The 22,377-nt window shown below is 41.1% G+C and overlaps 1 protein-coding gene across 1 annotated transcript in view; it reads right to left on the reverse strand.

Moving 5' to 3' along the window:
- Window positions 1–19,892, reverse strand: part of CC2D2B (coiled-coil and C2 domain containing 2B) — a 68,634-nt gene extending 48,742 nt beyond the window's left edge. The window contains exons 1-9 of the mRNA XM_054983932.1: window positions 19,742–19,892; window positions 18,737–18,891; window positions 17,797–17,877; window positions 14,180–14,272; window positions 8,842–9,022; window positions 8,102–8,238; window positions 7,746–7,871; window positions 5,332–5,429; window positions 3,528–3,668 (exon numbers count right to left, since the gene is read on the reverse strand). Of these exons, the coding sequence (XP_054839907.1) occupies window positions 3,528–3,668; window positions 5,332–5,429; window positions 7,746–7,871; window positions 8,102–8,238; window positions 8,842–9,022; window positions 14,180–14,272; window positions 17,797–17,877; window positions 18,737–18,891; window positions 19,742–19,892 (1,163 nt within the window). The remainder of the gene's footprint in view (window positions 1–3,527; window positions 3,669–5,331; window positions 5,430–7,745; window positions 7,872–8,101; window positions 8,239–8,841; window positions 9,023–14,179; window positions 14,273–17,796; window positions 17,878–18,736; window positions 18,892–19,741) is intronic.
- Window positions 19,893–22,377: the final 2,485 nt, after the last annotated feature.

Here is a 22,377-nt window from a genome sequence, read left to right on the forward strand (position 1 = left end):
TGCCCACTCAGAGCGGTTTACAAAGTATGTTATTATTATCCCCACAACAAAACACCCTGTGAGGTGGGTGGGGGTGAGAGAGCTCCAGAGAACTGTGACTAGCCCAAGGTAACCCACCTGGCTTCAAGTGGAGGAGTGGGGAATCAAACCCAGTTCTCCAGGGCCGATTCCAGATGACTAACCTTAAGGCGTTTCATGCCGCCCTCTTCCGGATCGCGACGGGGAAAATGCGAAATATCGTGTTTCCTCGCGCGAGTTTTGCACGACGACGCGCAAAACTCGCGCGAGGAAACGCGATATTTCGCATTTTCCCCGTCGCGATCCGGAAGAGGGCGGCATGAAACGCCTTAAGGTTAGTCATCTGGAATCGGCCCAGATTAGAGTCCCGTGCTCTTAACTACTACACCAAACTAACCCAAGCCACCCCTGCTTAGCTTCTGAGAACTGATGCTATCAGGCTCAACCGGGCTATCCAAATCAGGGCTGTGAAAATAGTCATTGGTTTCAGACACAAGTCTGCCCCTTGAAGGGTGAGCCCTCCATCCTGGCACCAGGATTTTACAGGTGAGGCAGTAGCCAGTAGCCCTGCGTGCCTCCTGAGAGCCAATGCTGATGTCAGCGCTCTTGTGGAGTCAGCCACATTCTTACTAGTGTTATATTGCTGCTTTAGAGGTCTGAGTGCCTCCTCTTGGATAACTTTGGCAAATACCCTCAGATTTTCAGGCAAGTGCTCATTCTAAGCAGCCCCTTCCGTTCCACAGGAATATCAAGTAGACTCCCATAATAGTGGTGTAATTCACTATTTTAAAGTCAACAAAGCAGACAGCTGCCTGCCTCATGTATCAATCACCTTTGCCCTCTCTGTCAGTAAGTATAGAATAAGGCCCTTGCCCTGTATATATTTCCTCTGTAACTCGAGAAGAATGCAACGGATGCATAGAAGGGGAGCATAAATGTACTCCTCTGTCACATACAGTCCCTCAAGCATATAAGTAAAAGGGACTGGAGCTGGTTACTCAAGCAGGGTGGTCACTACATCCATATAAAGCCCTTCAATCACGGGAAGGCGACGTTAGCTGGGTTGTCAGAGTATAAGCTGACATTTAAAGATTTGACATCCTCAGTTCTTTCGCTCTGCATGTGTTGGCAAGGAGCCAGAAGGGGTGCCATGGGCTCCTTTTCACTGCTGATTCGGGTGCCTGATGCTTAAGCATGGATCCGATCGACTTCGTGTGATACATATCTCCCCCAATCAGCACCTGGTGCTGGAAGCCTCTCTCACAGGACCCAGGACGAAACCCCCATATAGCATTACTCCCAATAAGTGGTTTACAAACCCCTGGATGCACCAAGTCTAAGTAGGGATGTATAATCATGCCTTTCCCTTTCAACAATAACAACAATTTGAGTGAGGCAGGGGCAGTCGAGGGGGTTTAATCTTCTTCATTGCTAGCATCTCAAGATCAGCAAACGAGCCTCCATCTAGGGCTCCTCCCTTTTCTCAAGGTGTTTCAACTTGGAGCCCACCTCTTACCTAACAGGCTCTGGAGTATTGCGTGCAGTCTCTCTCAGTTCCAAGGCTCTCAACTGAGCAACTGTCAGATCCAAGGGATGGAGTTGAGGACCAGACCTTGCCAGAAGGTTACGATGGGCCCTTCGAAGGGGGCCTGTCGGATTCGATGGGAAGCTGTTGGATCCGAGCCGCTGCAGTTGTTGGCAACAAGATCAGTGTCGAACTTGGATCCATACGTTAGCATGCTCTGCAAGTGCAGAAGTATTTGCTGTTGGGCCGGTCGTTGTCACCAATGCCCACTTCTACAATATAGCCTTGAGCCTGGTAGCTCTTTCGGCTCTGCCTTGGAGGAATTCACATTGCAATCTTCCCCAGGCAAATGAGGCAGAGTGTCTGTCCATCCTCGTTATTTTATTGCACACTGGGTGCTTATATAGAGAGAGCATTAACAGCCATGAGCAAGTCAGAAACTTTGCTCTCTCTCCCTGTCCCTCCGCAGAAGAGAAACAGTGACGATGGAGCTCTTGAATACAGGAGAGGCTCCTACTGATGATCCTTGTCATTTTGTTGCACACTGGGTGAGTTTTAGTAGGGCTTTATCAGCTGTAAGCAACTTAGAGACTTTGCTCTCACTCTCCTTTTGCCTCTCCGCAGAAAAAAAGAAAAGCAGTGATGACGGAGCTCACAAAGCAGAAGCTCCTACCGACTATCCTTGCCATTTGCTGCACACTGGGTGCATTTTTCTTTAACTAGGGCTTCATCAGCCATGAGCAAGTTAGAGGCGTTGCCCTCTTTCCCCTTCTATCCCTCTACAGAAGGGGATCAACGATGGCGGAGCTCCCAAGTATGAAAAGCTCTGACCAATTCATTCTTCTTCTTCTTCTTAATAAGTAGGGCTCTGTCAGCCATGAGCAAGTTACTTTGCCCTCTTTCTCCTTCCATTTCTCCACAGAAGGAGATCAGCAACTCGCGAAAAGAGGAGAAGCTCTCACCAGTGATCCTAACTGGTCGGCGGCAAAGAAGGAACTGAGGGTAAGGGGGGCGCACTTCCCCAGAGCGCGGGGATCTTTGGCAGGAAACTGCTGCACAGGTGCTCTGGGAAGAGAGTGCCCCATCTAGAGGAGAAAAAAGCTGTAAAATCTGTCCAGTTGGCAGGCCTGCGCACACACAATCCCATGTGAGACTGCACAGAAGACCGACAACGAACACCTTGATATTTGCTTTACTGTTTGATATTTGCTTTATTTATTTAGCAATGTTCTATTCTGCCTTTTCAGAGAACCTGGAATCAGCCCTCACATAAACATACCTGTTCCCTTCCTTCAGTGGAGGGTTATGACTATCTGAGAATTCTAATTCAAAGGGACAATTGGTACCCACTGATGAAAGACCAACTGATCATCCTGAGCTATAAATTAACAATCTGCCTAACAACAGAAGGTTCAGCAAGCAGCCTTAAGAATATATTTTTTGTTTATTTACAATATTTTACCTTGCTTTTCTGCTGCCAAGGTGATTAACAAATTAAAATTTCATTTTAAGAAGCATTAAAATCTGTACTCAAATACATCATCCAAACAATTTAAAACCAGGATTTAAAATGAATACAAAAATTAAAAACAACAGTTAAAACATTAGAGAAGGAGAAGGGATCACTGAGAGAATGCCAAGTGAAGCAAAAAAGTCTTCATCCTCTGGCAGAAGATAGCAACATAGCGGATGGGCTAATCTCCCTGGGGAGAGAGTTCCAGAGTCTTGGTGCCACTACTGAGAAGGCCCTTTCCTGAGTTGCCACCTGCCTAATCTCAGAAGGTGGGGTCACCCAAAGCAGGGCCTCCTAAGACGACTGCAGTGGTTGGATGGGTTCATAAGGGAATAGGCAGTCTTTCAAGTATATTGGTCCCAAACCATACAGGGCTTTAAACGTTCAGATGCATGTAACATTGTCCACAGTATCTACAAAGAATAAAAAGTAATTGACCAAGTTGTAACAAATATTGTCATACCTACTTACTTTTGAAACTGCATTTTGACAGTGGTACTGGTAAATCCTTGCTGCTGACGTACAGATTTTATTTGCTTCCACACTTTCAACATATTTTGTTTTAAATAACTATCTCTTTGATGCTCTGTATCATGCAACTTTTTAGTATTTCTTTTTCAGAATGTAAAACAAAAAAAAGCAAGTTATCAAGAAAATAAACAAATCTTATAAATTTTAATCATTTTTTTAAAAACTTTCAACTTTTAAACACATTTCTGATAGAAGTGTGACAAAAACTGTATATTACACTACAAAAACTGGTAAATTCTTTCTATAGAATATATAACTTTTACGTGAAAATAAAGATTACTCTCAAGAAGTACTAGAAAGGTTTTCAGATGCATAAACACATTCAGCATTCTTTAACAAAATTTCCAGTTTCAGCATACACTAAATTTTTAAGCTGCATATATTAGCTAAATATGCAGATAGGACTGAATAAAGAAGTGATGCTATACTGAACCATATTCAGAGGCGTACGCATTTTCCTTTATAGTCTTGCACGTAAAAGGCAACTATAGAGAGTATATCCCACTCCCATCCATTCAATTTGCCTGCCCTGCCCTTCCAACCAGACAACTGTCTGGGGAGGAGAGCTCCACAGTCCTGGCCTTATTGGTGCCTCTGGATGGGAACCGTCAGTTGGGTCAGGAGCCTGTTGACAATGTGGTAGCCCAAATGCTGGCCTCAGTCAGATTAAGGGAGCCACTGCAGTTAGACACAAGAGGCCCAGCTGGGGCTCGGGAGCTCCGGGTGCTGCTGCTGCATCATAGCAGACACGAGACCAGCCACTCTCCATTGTTTCCTATGGAAGAAACATTTCTAAAGTTTTCCAGGCAAAGAAACCTTTAGCAAATGGGCAACCCCTGACCAAAAGCCACTTCCCAATACAAGTCCCAATGCAAGGTGAACCATCAAAGACCAACAAAACCAAAATGAACCAAAGAAATCCTCCCAGAACCAAACTGAAACAAGGGGACGAACATCACACCAGAGAATCCCAGCAAAACCAATGTCAAACCAGAGAATCCTAGCACAATCAGTGTCAACCAAGAGAATCTCAGTAGAACCAAACTGAATCAAGGAAGAACACTGTTGCAAGCCCACCAGAACCACTGTTAACCAAAGAACTCAGGCAGGCAGAACGCAGGCCAATGAAAACACAACAGAACTAACTCCAAACCACAGAATCTCAGCAGAACCAATGTCAAAAAACCAAACTGAACCAAACTGAAGCAGGGAAGGACATTGTTGCAAGCCCTGCAGAAACAAAAACCAACATCAAACCACAACTAGACAAGTCCAGGAAGCCTACAAAGTGGAGGACACTAATTAATTCAGTTCCCCTACCTCACTCCCCCCTAGCCTGGGGTGGAGGGAAAGCCTTGGAAAGTTAGGGTGGGAGAAAAGAACTTACAAAAGCAACAAGCCAGCTTTAAAAGGCTGTAGCTGCATTTGCTGGATAAACCAGAATATAAAATGCTGTTTAAACAGCACTGATTTAATCAGTATTCTGATTTCATTCCAGAGTCTCTAATGTTATTTGGTATATCTGGATAATACCGAACTGGCAATTATCCAGTATAGATTTGGTATACTGAATACAGAATTGCACACCCCTAGTTGGACAAGACCTGTCACTCAAACCAGTTCACAGTGTCATTCTTTGATAGCATTTTACCCTCTGTCCAACAGATTTAACAGAAATATTATATGAAAAGGGAAATCAGGATAGTGTATCAAGTTTTATATTTGTTTTCATTTAAACCAATACCTTATTTGTGATCTATAATCCTCTAAGGTTTTAGCGCTCAGTTGACTTGTTTCTAAATTACTTTCTGCTACCTTTGTGGCATGTATTAAAGCTCTAAGCTGCAATAAAATGAATTGTTACACATAGTTAATTTTTCTTAGGAAATTAACATCAATAACTTTCTGTAAAAATAAAAACTGTAGAATAATAAAGTGTCATGCAAAAATGCAAAATAAAGAACAATGGACTGGATCCAAAAGTTCTCTTTCTTGTTCACAAAGAAATATTTGTTCTCAGATATAGGACTGTTTCATTTACCTAAAATACTTATCTACTGCATTCTCAATAAAATACTTCCAAGGAAGCTTACAACCAATCACTTTCAAATCAGTTGGTACAATCAATTCTCAAAATCTGTTCAGCTGCAAGTAATACAAACTTTACACAGTCAAACCTTTTTTGTAACAATGAAAACTAAACAGAAAAAGGCATTGCTTACTTTTTCAGATAGCAAATGAGTAACATTTTGCTGTTGTCTTTTCTGAAAGCACTCGTGAAGTGCAAGTAACCTGGCAGCCAACACTTGTTCGCGACTAAATAAATAATGATGGCTGAAAACAATACTTGATATGTTGAGATCTAGTTGATAAATGTTGCTCTGGTCCCCACTGTGAGTTATGATACGACTTTCTACTTCAGGTTGCATTGCCTGTGTTACAAAAATCAGTGGGGGTGAGGGAAACATAGGCTTGATCCAAAGCGATAGTGTGGGGGGTTTTTTTTAGAGAGTACAAGGCACTTTACAAGAGAGATTGCAGCTTCTACTACTTTTGCCTCTGGTAAATAGGCTTGGAGGCTTCTGCATTGTTTGAAAAACCTCCAAAACCTGTATGACTAGAGGTATCAGTGGAATGAAGGAAGAGTGAGACAGTGAATTTCATGGGAAGTGACGCCACACTCAAACTCCTTTCAATTATTTTTAAAAAACATTTAAACGACATTCATATATGCAAAAAAAGTAGCTTTTCTGAATCAAAGGTGGCCACACTATTAGCATGTTATGTTGACATGGTGCTACTATGCCCAGCCCATAAATGTTGCTTGCTTGACTTCATGTAGTGGAATTCTTTACTCAACATATAATTAAACTGTGGAATTCACTGCCAATGGACACAGTGATGGCCATAAGCACAGATGGCTTAAAAGGGGGGGTGGTATACAGATGCATGGAGATCCATCAATGGCAAACTAGAGCTAGGAGGCAGCAGGAGAGAGCAGCAGCTTCTATGCCCTGTTTCTTTGGCTCTCCAGAGCAACTAGCTGGCCACTGTGTGAAACAGCTTATTGAATTAGATGGATTTCTGGTCTGATGAAGCAGGTTCTACTTAAGTTCTTATGAATTCCAGATCAATTAAATTTCCAGAAATCACAGAATGTTTAAAATACATTAAATATATTTCTGTTGAAACACAACGAAACATTGGATATGTTCTGGTGGTGGTAGATTTAGAATGAAACCTTTAACCAGAGCATATGTTGCAATATATACGTACATGGAAAGAACGCAAACGAAAGAAAAACATAATTTAAACACAAGTGGCAATTCTATGCAAATTTGCTTGGGAGTAATTTCAGCTAAAATGAGTAGGACTTATTTTTTAAATAAACATGCATAAAATTGAGTTGTGGTACTCATATTTATTTTAGATATTTATACCCCAGTATTTTCTCCAGTGGGGATCCAAAGTGGCTTACAGTATCATTATCCCCTTCTGCATTTTATTCTTACTAATAACCCTGTGAGGTATACAATTTTCTACCAAATTTGATATGCTGAAATATATCAATTCTGTACAGAGTGCAACTCCTAGTGCAGCATAGGCTTTTTTCTTAACTTTCTGCATTAAGTAATGTTAAAGATAAATAATGGTTTCATTCAAAAACATATTATCAATTTCATACTCCCCAGAACTGTTAAAGTCCTCATTATTCAACAAACTTCAAAGGAGGATTCCAGCAAGAAATTACTGAATTAGAATTATCAGGAAGTTATAGCATTTATTGAGGTCTCAAATGTAATGATAGTTTCCTCTCACACCTTCTGGCTTAGCAACTACTGTTGTGAATTGTCACTGTGCTCATCTTGTATACATCTAAGCTCTGTGTAGAAATACATTTTATTTCCTTTTGACCACTCTCTTAACAATTTTCTTCTCTCTATGCCCATCTCTAAGAGCCAACTGAGGATAAAACTTCATGTACTAGTTAACATTGGCTCTAGTTTATCAAAGCTTCTGCTAAAATAAATCTGTTATAAATCAATGTAGAGATTTGGGAGCAGGAATCTCAAGCAATTCCTAATGAAGCATCCCAGTCTGGAGAGGAAACTCCTAACCAATTTATTGCTTAAAAGTGGAAAATTCAAGTAAACCCACCTTCCTGTATGTTGTCTTTAACTGTGCATCAATCTTAACAGGAAAGAATACTCTGCAATTACTTGACTGCTTGATTGGAGAAGGTAATGAAATTATTTCGCCACTTTCTTCAAACCAGCTTTTCCCCTTGACGAAATCATTTAGAAGCACAACAACATTGAGCAAATTCATTAAATTAAGTGTTTCACAGGCTGTATCCCATGACTCCGTTCCACTAACACCAGACCCCCACTTCATTGGGCTTTCTGCAACACAAAAGCCTTTTTTGCTAAGAGCCTCTTGCACCAGAGCAGAATGGAGAAGCCAAATACAGCCCATCACTTAAAAAAACATCCAAAACAAAACAATGCATTTACCTCCACTTGCTGTAGAAGACGATTTTCCATTCTGTGGTATGTTTTCCTGGAAATAGAAGGCTTCTTTGGAACGTAAAATCCTTCATCTTCTAAGAGTCGTGGCAACATGTTGATTGGTAGCTGATAGCTCTGCACAACTAAGAATCATCATTATGGCAATAAAGTTCATTTTAGTCTTATTTATGATAATGTTAAAAACTCCATATAAAGAATCATGGATATGATTGCATTCTTTGTGATTGTAAGAGGAATATCTTAGGTAATTTTTAACAAACCATGGAGTTATGCATATATATACAGTTTGTAAATTTTGAACTACGTAATTTTCATTTTCTTGTTGTTGCCAAATCAAATACATAGACCTGACTTGGGGAAATACAAATAGTAGTCCAAAATTGATGGTATGTTTTTGTTGTCATTTTCCAAACAGTAAGTTCTGCAGTGCAGTGAATTCCTAGAACAACATTCTTTCTGCCTTTGCTCTTTTCTCTCTCTGTTCTTCCTCCTCATCTCTAGACTGGTTCACATGGACAATTTATCATAAGTTCCCAAGGAATTTTAAAACTCTGTAAATTCTTCCAGCAGTAGCTTACCCTGCTTAATAGAACTACCAATAGAATAAATTACAACGTATAAAACAAGATAAATACCAATTGTAATTTTATTCAAGAAAACCCTACCATATTAGCTATGTAAAACACAATGCAAAGATCACTTACATATTTCAAAACATTCAGTACCTGGGGAACTGCTTGGCACAAAAAGTGACTGCAATTGCTTTTTCTTTTCTATATTACTCCATTCATATACAGGAGGATTTACTTCAAGAAATTCTGGCACCAGTATTTCTTTCACATGGTCAAGTAGCAGGATTTTTTCATCCAGCTCACAGGGGGTTTGATGACTGTCTTTCAATGAAGTCTATAATTTGTTCATCAAAAAGAAAATCAGTAGGATATACATAAAGCATTTAACACAACTAAAAATGTAATGCAACCTAGATGCAAAAACAGAATGGATACAAGCATTTCTCTGATACATATATTTCATAGGGATTGTGATGCTTAGAATATTTGTTTTTCTGTCCTTAAGTTTTAGTGGACCATGTGCCAAAACAGAATCCACCTATCAAAAATAAAAAAAATCCTGGATAGACATTTTCTCTCTCTCTTTGGGAACAAATACCAATACTTCAAAAATCAGAGCTAGTTTCCTTTATAAAAGTTCAGCAATGTTAATTTGATTCACCTAAGTTTGCAATCAGTTTGCCCCGGGGGGGGAGGGGGGTAAACCCCACAAGAATCAAAGGGACACGTCTTCACAAGACTGAACATTCTAACATGCAAATACTGTTTCACATCGTATCTTGTAAACTATATGGTCTTAAGCACATAAAGAAAATCATAATATAGATGAAATATCACAAGTATGATTGCTTTTCTCTGGGTTGTGCATACATTTTAATGCATGGCCCAGTGCACATATAGAAAGAGGCCCAAGGTCAGGCTGCTTGTGATCTATCCGTGTCATCATTCCCACAATCTCTGACTTCATTACTACCTGTCAACAAATCTGCTTGTAGGATTCTAGACCCAAACCATCTCAAAACAAAAAGAAGCCAGTTCAGGGAAACTATCTATTTTCCCCTTTAGAAGTAGGACAGCTTTTACTGGGTGTTGCAACTACTTGTCTAAAATAACAAAATGCTGTCTGGAAATAATAAGTTGCAGTAAAATGGCTCCAATTAACTGATAAAGATCAAGACCATGGCAACAAATGAAAACGAGCTCCAGATACTTTGGGGTAGATATTTCAAGTAGGAAGTAAGAAGATAATGAACTCTTTCTTCTAAGCATGCTTGGTTAATTGCTACTGAAGGAGGAAGAGAAAGTAAGTCAAGGACACAGAGACTATCTTCCCCTGGAGTAATAAGATACAGGAATAAGTTGAAAAAATGTTGTAGTCATACTTAAAGACATTATGAGTCATAAATACCTCCAGAATCAACCTCCACCCCCATCTTCCCCCTGGACAGCAGAGGAGGTTCCCAAGAATTCAACAGCTATGTTGATTTTAATGTTTGTAAACATTCTTAATAACTTAGCTTCTCCAACCTAGTCTTATGTAACTATGCCAATGAAAATTAGCTTAACGAAGGGGTGAAAGCAGTTGTGTTGAGAGGGCTGGGCTAAACAAGCAACATCCTTATTAGCCTCTGAGCTCTTCTCTCCTCTGTTAGGTGAGTCCTTTCTCAGCTTCAAAAGGCCAGTGCCTCATGCAGAGGAACAAGCCTCTTGGCCCATGGCATGAAGCTGGGGGCCCAGCTCATGTACTCAATGACTACAAGGCCCCTCACTTCAAAAGCTGGAGACCTACACCAGCAACCATACCTAGAGACAAGGAGCAGCAGGCATAAAGCAACACTTGGTGGACAATACGAACTTCAGTACATCATGACTGTAGCCCTGGACAGTTGCATGCTTATCTATGGATACGAACATGTTGAATGTGAGGTACCTGAGTTTTAATCTTTTCTGTTGTGGGGGCTCTCTCTACCTGAAACAGGATGTATGATGTATGCACTATCCCAGTACAAATGGGAACTGGTAGATATGGAGGTAGGGTTTATCAAAGATGGCCAATGTCAGGCTGCCTGCCCAACCTCTGTAGCATCCCTAGAATTGATGATGCAAGGCTCCCTTCTTCCCTCATTTTCTTTCTAATGCTATGCAATGCCAGATCGGTTAGGCAAAATCTGCCTACATTGTCGCAGGAAGAGAGAATCGACCTAGCTTGCATAACCAAAACATGGTTGGAAGAAAATGTGATGTACCTGTCTCTGATTATGCAGTCCGCCACCAATCCCACATAACCAGCAGGGGAAGTTGTGTTGATATTGTACTCTATAAGATTTTCAACTTCCACAAACACCCAGTACAAACTATAGCAGGCATTGATTGTATGCTGCTTACACTGGGGACTAAGGTTAGATTGAGTTTACTGCTAGTCTACCAGCCACATAGTTCCCCAGTAAGCATCCTTTCTGAGCTGGCAGGGGTGCTCTCAGACATTGTGCTGGAGACACCTAGACTGATAATTTTGAGTAATTTTAACATCCATGCTGAATATCCCACATCAGGGTCGTCACTGGTCTTCAGAGCTTCCTTGGCAGCCCTAGGCCTCTCTCAAATAGTGACATACCCCATGCATGAAAAGGGCCACACATTTGACTTAATCTTTTGCTCTGAGGGAAAGTTTTCTTTTGGAATTGGAGATTCAGCCTGAAACATGGACTGACCATTACCTGGTGAAGTCAAGGGTGAATATGGCCCTGATATCCCACAAAATGGCAGGCCCAGCTAAAATGGTTGCCCACAAAGGCTCATGGATCCTTCTGGATTCCAAAATGCACTGGAGGATTTTAGAATCCCAGAGACATGCTCTATTGAGGATGCAGTAGAAGGGTGGAATCTGAAGCTCCTTGCTCAACCAGAAACAAATCCCCGTAATAAACGCAATACTCGAACAGTTATATGCAATAACAACTCTAATGAAGTGCAAGTGCCAAAGGTAAGAACAATATCCTATTTGATTTCAAACCTCTACTAACATTTCATTATTCCAAATACCACAATGTCTCATTTCATCCTAATCGGAGCTGTTAGAAATAACAAGTTAACTGAATAACGGCTATAGCTCAATAATCAATACAATAGTCTTAAATACAAAGTATGCTTAATGTCAATACACAATAATGGTTATACACAACTCATAATTCTAATTCCTCTAAGTTTCTGGAGGTGGGTGCTGGAGGTGAATGTCGCTCTTCCTTTATAGCATATAGGTGGAAAAACTGTCCGTTCATATAATTCTCTTCACAAGTCCACCGAGTGTAGTAATCGCAGAAAGAACACCTCCTGAAAAATTGCCTTGCAAAAGGGGACCCCGTCAACCACCATGCCACCACTGACCAGCCAATGACCAGAAGCACCACATGTGGTTGTAAATAGGAAGCGCTGTGATTCAAATATGAAGAATTTCCCATGAGAAAGAGGTGTGACGAAACAGAAGAATAACCGGAGTCCTGTCAGGGAATTTTTGAATAAGGGGCACACCCGAGGCGTGGTGGTTGACGGGAATTGAAATAAACCCAGATTTCTCTAATCTGTCCAAACTGGATCAGGGCATTTTAACTAGATTTTGGGAATTCTGGAGTTTTTTGGAGATCCCCAAATCCTGGATCTGTATTTCCGGAGGCGGGGGGTGCATACCCTAAGATGCGTTCCTTCGAGGGAGTTTCCACATTGCTAAACATGCCATATTAATTAGTTATGCTTTATTTCAGAAATTTCATCTCTGTTCTTTGCTTTAGGCTTGTTTTCAGCTACCATATCTGCTTACTGAATGTCGTAACTTTTGTTCATTATTGTATTTTGCTCAGTGACTGTTGTAGCTGTTGATTATATTGTATTTCACTTATACTATGTAATCCACTTTGGGTCTCCATGAGAAAGGTGGACTATAAATAAATAAAATAACAGTGTCAGTGAAAATTATTTACTGCTCCCTATACGTTGCCCCTTCCCCCACCCACTGATAACACTGTGCAGTCTCCTCTGATAAAAAGAGATTCACAGCTTTGGTCCTAATGCTTTCCGCAATGCCTCTCAGTGGGATGCAGAAGACTCGGAGTGAGATGGATCCTATTTCTGTAGTTTCTCAGATATTCTCTATGAAACTTGGAACCAAATTAGATGTAATGAAGGAGACACAACAGTGTCTTGACTCCCCCCCCCCTAAATTTAAATGCAGCTGTGGAAAGAAACTCAAAAAGTGAAATCAAGATAACTGTTTGACTCCTCTCCGAGTGTATACCTTCTCCAGACATAGCTGCGATCCAAAAAAGTATGTTAGGTGCACCTACAAGGGCATAGTACACAGTGTTCGAGTTTCTTTTGAAGTTTTCTCAGCAGCAGCTCCCCACTCGTAGAGATGCCAGTTATATTCTGTACGGAGCTTCCCCATACAAGTATCATGCTGCTCTATTAATTCAAAATGGCATATTAACCCCTTTTCTGAAGCAGAAAATCCCTATATAGCACAGAAAGTGCCTGCAGCAAGGGGATATGGTTTTTTGGGAAAGGATAGCCATAAACTAGGTTTTAAAATTATACTTTAATTGATTTAGAAATGAGAAAGAAACCAGTTAAAATCTGAAGAGAAGGGGTATTTCCTTCCATACCACTCTGTCTCCACTTTCCTGCATTCTTCCTCCACCATCTTGCAGCCTGTCCTCTATGCATCCATGCTGCCCCACATCTGTGTCTTCAGCTCCCAAATTTCTCCACCATCTTTTCTACCTCCTGCTTACCCCTAACCATACACCAAAGGTTCCCATTCCCCACTACCTGCTACTGTTACTGCAGTCTTACCATTCACTCCCTGTTGTTGTTGTGCATCATTGTGCATCATTTTGGTTACTTTGCTTGCCACACATGCACAGAGGGTGCTGGTTCAGTTTAATTTTATTTTTTAAACTTTTTGCATTTTTCTGCAGTCCTGGGTTTCCCTCCAGGTTTACAGAAATCTGTAACTGAACTATGCATGAACAGCCCATCAGAATTTTTTTTCCCGCAAAGTGAGAGGGGGGGCACTCATGGCTATTATAATATATGTGATACTGATAATTAGAAATGGTGAATACAAAGGCAGTCAAAAACAATAAAATAAATAAATAAGCTAAAAACTTTAAAGGAACTTCCAGTTGCACAATCAGTGCCTTTACACATGCGTAAAATACTTCTTTTTGTTATGATCAAAGGCATCATTAATCCAGGAATTTTATGAATGGCATGTTACTTTCGTTGTTTTCTATTTTATAAATAAATAATGAGCCCCAGATGATTTCAATATACATTATTTCATAGTTCTCTGTTAAGTATAGCAGAAAGAGTGAATGAAATGTAGCAAATGATGTCCAAACACAGAGATCTGCTTGACACAAGCAGTCCAAACCATTCCTGGAATATGATATTACAGGAAAGAACATAGTTTTTATGAAGAGAATAATAGTGATACCTTTTCACTCTCCTGATCTGTTTCTTTCAGCTTTGGGTGTTGTTCAAATAAGGAAGTGAAAAATTTAAAGCCCTCATCTAAGGAGATTTCATTCTAAGGTTGAAAAAAAGCAAGTAATTATCTTTCAGTACTGTTAATCATCATTCTTTCTCAACTTCCGTTCCTTCCATTCCTCATTTCCATTGACAGCATTACCATCCATCCTGCAACTGAGACTTGATTTCCAGTGCAATCCTAAGCAGAGTTACACCAGTCTAAGCCCATTGATTTCAATGGGCTTAGACCAGTGTAACTCTGCTTAGGATTGCTCTGTTAGTCTTTGAGTTATCCTTCTTCTTTGTCCTCTATATACCCCTCCTGCACTACAAAAAATCACATCTTCCTCTCAGATAAAATCTGATTCTACCCTACCTGTGGCAACCATTTTCTCTCAGGTGTTTCTGAACACCTGAGAGAACACATACTGAAATTCATCTCCACTGAGAACTCCATTACAAAAATCATGTATCATTCAGTTCATGTAATGCTGTTTCTCAAATCCCCAGACTCGGCTCCTGCCCATTTCTGCATCTACCACAGACTCTTTGAAGAGGTCCATGGCTTCAACTTTCAGCCCTAATAATCTATTACTGCCTTCAGTTCTTCAACTCTAGCACCCTCTGTAACAGGTTTCCAACTACCCATTTTTCCTTGCTTTTACTAAGTGCAGGCGAGGATATGGAATTACAGGGGCTTGTATTTTCCACTGGCCTCTTTTACTTCACCCTTTTCTCTGTTTTTTTTAAAAGTCATTCTCTCTAGCATTATAAACATTTAATTACAAGTTAATTACAAGAGAAGGAACCTGACTTGTTTTCCATATTATTCATACATTAGAAATAACGGTCTAGGTAACATTACATTTGAATATTTAAATAGAATATAATTAAAACAACAGTAACATTTCAACCAATGTTAACTTGGTGGCACAGGACATTTGAAATGTTTATGCATGTAACAGTAGAAGCTTGGCTCCAATGACCCATAAATGGAGCGGAGTTCACATTAGATCTCTGCCAATTTCCTCTTCTGGCTGCAGTCCACCAAAAGCCACTCCTTTAGATTGGAGGATCCTTCAGATGGCTGAAAAGCTATTTCTCTACAACCACTGCATCAGCCAGCTCACAACCATCCCAATTATTCAAGATATTTTGTCATCTCCTAACTCCTAAATCTGAGTTTTTATAGCCTCAAGAGCAGACCATTAGGTGTGATGCCTTTGCTAAGTTCTTCGCTGTGAAAATAGCATGAATACGCTCAGATCTGGATGCAAGCTGTAATACAGGTTAGGTCAAAGAAACACCCATTAAACTGTGTGGTTCACATATGGGCCACTTTAAACCAGTTACAACAATGGATATTGACAGGATTCTAGCATCTATGAAAGCCACAACCTGTACACTGGATGTTTGTCCATCTTGGCTGCTAAAATCATGTAAAGACCACATAAATGAGCCCTTGAAGTTTATTGTAAATCAGTAGCTAACCCAGGGCACCTTACCCCAAATTCCCAAATAGATGGTAATCCACCAGCTAAAAACATCCCTGGACAAAAACGATGTGGCCAATTATTGTCCCATCTCCAATCTGCCGTTTCTGGGCAAAGTGATTGAGAAAGCAGTAACTGACCAACTCCAGGTCTTCTGGGATAAATCTGGTGCTTTGGACCCCTTTTAGTAGGGATTCAGGCCGAGCTATAGGACAGAGACTGCTCTGGTGGCACTAGTTGATGATCTCCATGTGAACATAGACAAAGGCTGTGTTTATTTATTGTTCCTTCTGTACCTGTCTTCTGCTTTTAATACAGTAGACCATCCACCTTGCCAAGGTGCCTGGAGACAGAAGGGGATATCAAGGGAAGCGCCTTCAACTGGTTAAAATAATTTCTCTTGGAAAGGACAAAAAGGGTAGCTGTTGGAGACTAACTATCTACAGAATGGGAATTATACAGAGTCCCACAGGGCGCATCTTCTCCCCTATGTTGTTCAACCTCTATGAAAAGCCTTTAGGAGAATTATGGAATTGGATGCCATCAATATGCAGCTGACACCTAGTTCTATATCTCTCTATCTAAATCACCATATGATGCAGTAGAGATGTTAAGTCGCTGTTTGACAGCTGTGGTCAAATGGCTGAAAGCAAACAAATTGAAACTGGACTCAGACAAGATGGAAGTGATGCTGGTTGGGAAGGCAGGGATCTCAAAGCACATTGTGCTTCCTGCTTTTGATGGAGTTCGTCTGACTCTTGCAGATGCAGTCAAGAGCCTAGGGGTTATACTGGATCCAACGCTACGGCTAGAAAAACAAATTAAGACGGTTGCAAAAAATGCTTTTCACATACTCAGCCTAGCGTGAAAGATGGCCTCCTACCTCGACACGGCCAATCTGGCCACTTGGATCCATGCTATGGTAACATTGAGATGTGACTACTGCAATGCACTGTACAATTGGTCTCCATTCTAAGTTAAATCAGAGACTCCAGTTGATGCAGAATGCTGCAGTTCAGCAGCTAGGAGAACCATGAATGAATATTACTACCATTCTACAGTCACTCCATTGGCTTCCTATCAGTTACTGAGCCCAATTCAAGGTATTGGCTATCACCTGCAAAGTTCTCTATGGTCTTGGTCCATCATATCTACAAGACCACTGTATATTCCACCAAGGCAACTTCATTCATCTGAACAGAGCCTTCTGCAGATAACACCCTTCACATGTAAGGGCAGATATTGACAAAATCAATACCTGCCTGTACACGGGCATTCTCTGTGGTTGGCCCCACTTTATGCAATGGCCTACCTGAGGAGGTTAGGAAAGTTCCCACTCTCCTGGCCTTCTGTAAACAATACAAAACCAAATTGTTCAAGAGGGCTTTTTGCTCAGATGTAAGAAAGTGGCCTCAAGAGATCAGTAAAGGGATAAGGAGGGACCAAAGATTTAGCTACTATTTCTGTAAACAATGATGGAACATAGTCCACTACTCTTGCTGTAAACAGTGACAGACAACAGACTTCACTACTATTACTGTAAGTATAATCTTACTGGGTAGTTCCTATGTTGTTTAATATATCAGTCATGGAATTTGTCTGTGCTCTGTTTCAATGCAGTTAAATCTTTAAAGTTTTCTTTCTTTCTCTCTCTCTTTAAATTTTGCAAATTCCACATATATACCCATTACGTGAATACTGAAATGTCATTATGTTGAGTGTACTGACTCACACCAAGTAATCTGACTTGAATCTCAGTAGAAAGGTGGGCTATAAATGATATAACACAAGAATGTGTCTATGGAGGGGTGACTTTCACGGATTCTGACCAGGACCCCCCCTGCACACACAGCATCTCTTATCTTCCACCCACATCAGAAATGTCTTCTCAGAGCTGCAATGGGAAATGGATCTTGGTATAAATCCATTCTGCAATATCTACCCCATTCATGGTTCTTTGGATCTAATCCTATGTAATCATAATTAAACGTTCTACAAGGACATGCTCATATTACAGATCGAAATGAATATGAAGGAAAACAATTTGGTTACTCACACTTGGCAGTCATTTTTATAATGATTTATTTACCTCTGTTATCACTTCAGGGTTCTCTTGGTATTCTTTAGTATCAAAATTATGTTTCTCAGATGATTTTTTTTCTTGTACAGTCTAAAACAAAGCATATCTTAATGTAAATTTTCTCATCAAGAACAAAAAAAGAAGTAGTACTGAGTGCACTTACAGGCTTCCCATATTTTGCATGTGACTTCTTTCTGAGTTGCTTCAAACGGTGTGGGAAAGAAGAGGAGCCTTCAAAATCGACCGAACTTTCCACCTTTTATACACACAAATACAGCATGTTTCATCTAAGTGCTAAATGTTTTATTTTATTAATCACCAAATGTCTATTTTTCTTATTATCAAAGATTCAAACCAATTACAAATATTAGAACTACTATAAACTTTAAAGACAATTAAAACATCGTACAAATACCACATTAAGAAGACAATACAGCTTTTAAAAATGGGCCCAAAAGCCAAGGGAAAGGTCAAGAGAATCTCAATTTCCTAAAAGCCATCTGAAATAGGCATGTTCTAATCAACAGAACCAGCAGAGTTAGAAGTTAAATAAACTTCCAAGAGTTCTATTATTCATAGCTGAGAAAGTCCTGCTCCTTAAAGGGGCCAATCTTGCCAAAGAGTAAGTTGGCAACCAGATCAGGGCCTCACCTATTCATCTCAGGTTTGGGGAAGGTTCAAATGGGAATAGGCCCTCCTTCAGATACACTGGACCTACAGCATATAGGCCAAAGCCAGTATGCTGATGTGCAACTAAAAAAATATCTGTAGCCAGTACATTTATCATCATAGCCAAAATAAGATTTTCCTTACTTCCTCACGATATCAATCTGGATACAACATTTTGTACCAAATGCATTTTGTGAACCATCTTCCTGAGCAGCCCTACGTAAAGTGAATTTCAGCAACATCATATCCCATAAATACAGTAATAAATACTATTTGTTACCTTGAAACTCTTCAGCTTCCCTCTTACTCTATATCGTAACACTTCTGGTAATCCACTTTGTTTTTCTATGTCACCCACAGCTAGAATGTTTTTAAAAACCAAATTTTTAGAACACATTTTGCAACAGAATTCTGATACTTTCTTTGAAGTGTATCCTGCAAGTGTAGCTTATTTAGGTATTCATACATTCTTGTTAGACTGATTAGTTTTCTTTATCTGAATTATATGTTCACTGTGGCCCTGTCTGGGATGCGGTCAGCAGCTGTACTTGGGGTACCTTGCTGCTCTGAGGCAGACGTAAGTATCGAGCCCACTGCAGGCAGAGGAAAGGCTGTCCCTCCATCTCTCAGCAGGTGTACCAAATAAGTTCCAGGCAGGCCAACTGGTTTAATGAGTTCACTCATACGCTACTGTCCTATGCTCTCCAGGCTGGCCTGTACTCCTCTGGAGTAGGTCCACTGGCCAAGCTCAGGATTGCCGAGCAGCACTGTGCCTACACCCAGAGCCAGCTGCTCGGAGCACAAGTTTTGCGTCTAGTGGGCAGGTTGATCCAGCAAGGCAGCTTTCTCAAGCCCCAGCATAAATAGGCTGTGTTTAATCAGGCTCAGCTGCACTCGCTGGCAGGTGTTGAAGCTTCTGAGGCAGCACTGTACTTTGGCAAGGATCCTGTGAGAAAGGATCACTCTGAGCACTCTGCTCCAGTTCTACAGGGAGGCTGTGCACACCCAATCTAGCACTTTGCCACCTTTGTGCCACCTCAGCCTGGGCCTTCTTCCCCTGCCATTCCTGCAGTGTAGGAGAGGGTCCTGGGGGAGCTATGGGCCCAGGTTCATGTCCTTCCTGGAAGAGGCCTAATGGTTACCTCAGAAGCCACTGGCAAGGGCTCACTTGCAGGTTCAGGCAGGCTGGACTCCAGTACTGCTGGAGCATGGTCAGCAGGTGCCTCTGCAGCATCAGGCCCTCCCTGGTCCCACTGGTCCTCCTAGTTCCCTGGACTTGGCTCACCAGGTTCTTCCTCTAAGCATTCCAAGTCAGAGTCACTGGGCTTGCCAGAGAGCTGGTCTGAAGGCGGCTCAGAGAGAGTCATGGCAGCAACCACAGCCAAAGCCCAGGAGGAGGACATCACTTCCCTTCTTCTCTCCAGATGATCCCACATCTTCCTTCATCTCTACTGTCCACCCCTAGCCCATCCAGAACATGGCTTTCAGGGCCTGACCCAACCACTGGACTCTCCCTCACTGCTCATCTGCTGACAACCCAATGGGACACCTTGACCAGACAGGGCGGCACTTGAGAAGGCAGGCCACCCCTGTTTTGGAGTAGGAGTGCCTAGGCTGACCTGCCCCATGGGCTACTCCGCCTGCCCATGGACCACCTCTCAACAAGCCTCACCGATCAAGAAGAACCAGTTCCCTTGCTGGGGCAATCCCCCTCTGTCAGTCTGGGTGCTCTGATGTCTCGAGTAGAGATGGACACGAACCAAAAAAAACCCTGAACCACGTTATTCATGGTTCGTAGCATTCCACAGAACCTCGAACCACGAACTTCCAACCTTTTCCCACTTCATGGTTCATTGTTCCGTGGCATTCCAACTGCCCTGCATCAGCTGCTGAAGCCGATGCAGGACATTTGAAACAGATAACCCCTTTCTTCTGCTGCCTGGGCAGGAGAACGGGGCTATCAGTTTCACAGACCCTGCGCCGGTTTCAGCCAATGGGCTGAGCCCAGCGCAGGGTCTGTGAAACTGACAGCCTCTTTTCCTGCTGCTCGGGCTGTCCGTTTCACAGACCCCGTGCTGTGGGTCTGTAAAACGGACAGCCCGGGCAGCAGGAGAATCAGGCTGTCAGTTTCACAGACCCCGCACCGGTTCCAGCACGGGGTCTGTGAAACGGACAGCCTCTTTCTCCTGCTGCCCAGGATGTCCGTTTCACAGACCCTGCGCTGTAGTCTTTCCAAAAACTAGTTTCCCAAACATCCAAAGCATATCGATAGGAAAGTGCACATCTTCTCAGGTACCAGCCATGCTCTTTTCCTTACCTCAGTCCCAAAGTGGCTATTTACTTTCCCACTACTAGAAGGCTTTTAAAAAATAATTAGTAATACCTATATTGTTACAGCATTATGAATTTATAATGATCTTTTGCAACAATATACTAGCTCTAAGCTTTCATTTTCTAAAAAAAGCTTGTAGCACTTTGGGTTGCCAAGATATAAGGGAAAAGATACTAGTTGCATATTTTCCCTTGTAACTCTGCAACCAGAAGGCCTAGAGAATTACTTGTTTAAAAAATAAACGCTGGAAACTATATAATGCTATAGTACTACAGTAATAAGTTATTAACAAATTTTTTAAAAGCCAGAAAAAAGCTCTTAGTTGTGGCACCGGAGGGGTGTGTGTGTGTGTGTGTGTGGCAACCACAAAGGAAAGGATGGGAGGGAAACAGTTCTATCTGGATGCTCTATTACCACTATGCTCTATTGCAGCAATGAGAGCTACACAAAGAATCGTCTCCATGTGTCATGGATTTGGTTCCACACTAGTAATTTGGTCTGGTATTGCTATGATTCATCCACTCAACATTTTTAAACAATCCAGATGACATCATGGTCTACCTGTTGTATGCCAGTCTTTTTGTGGGTTTTTTTCAGACCTGATTTAGCAAATGATTTTTTTATGTAAAATGCAGCTGCAGCACAAGGCTGTCAGTATGGACAGTCAAAGTGCTACTGAAATTTCCCAAAGCTGCTGTTCCTTAAAAATTGTTCTCTGATCAAGTCTAAATAGTCACTTCTCATTCTCTTCCAGCTAGCATTTCTTTCAGCACTAAATGGTTAATAGAAATATGCTATATTTATAGAGGCCAAGGCGCCGATCTGCACTTTTAAAAGGACTTATTTAATAACTGCTTTACTAAAATAATAAACAATTAAAAATTAAGACTGATTTGAGATAATACAAAGCAAAAAAAAAGAACTAATCTTCACTCCACAAGATGTAACGGTGATTCATTTATGAATGCCATGAGAACAAGTAGTAATTAATTAGGCTAGGGCAAGAAAAAGAATTTAAAAACGCAGGGGTTCAACCTTTGCTGAACAAGACTGACTTCCAAATATTGTCCTATAGTAGGATCTTGTCCCTGCAAGCAGGCTTTGCAAGATTTTAGGGGAAATACAGTGCTATATGCTGCAAGAAGCTTTCATTTTATTCTACTTGCAACTTAATGTGGAAAAATGACCACTCAACAGTACCAAAACGTCATCATGTAGAACCACTGTAAACATCCTAAAATGTGTCCTCCTGCTTCTCAGTAATAAGGTCTAGCTTGGTAAGGAAGGAAGACATTGAGTTACCTCCCTGTGGATTTGGGTCTAAGATTTCATCTGTTTGTAGTCTATCACCATACATGTCATCTTGGGTTTGCTACATAAAGGAAAACACATTACAAGTAAGCTATTACAGCCAAAATAATTTCTCACATTTTAAAATATCATGTTCAAACTACATAATTCACTAACCCTTTTGTACAATTTTACAGCAGGAGAGAGAAAACTGTACCCACACACACGCAGGTACTCTCTCACTCACAGATTCTGTGATTGAAGGTGGGCAATAATACATTAATATAGGTTATTTATTT

This window comes from Eublepharis macularius, chromosome 6 (assembly GCF_028583425.1).
Source record: "Eublepharis macularius isolate TG4126 chromosome 6, MPM_Emac_v1.0, whole genome shotgun sequence".
NCBI lineage: Eukaryota > Metazoa > Chordata > Lepidosauria > Squamata > Eublepharidae > Eublepharis > Eublepharis macularius.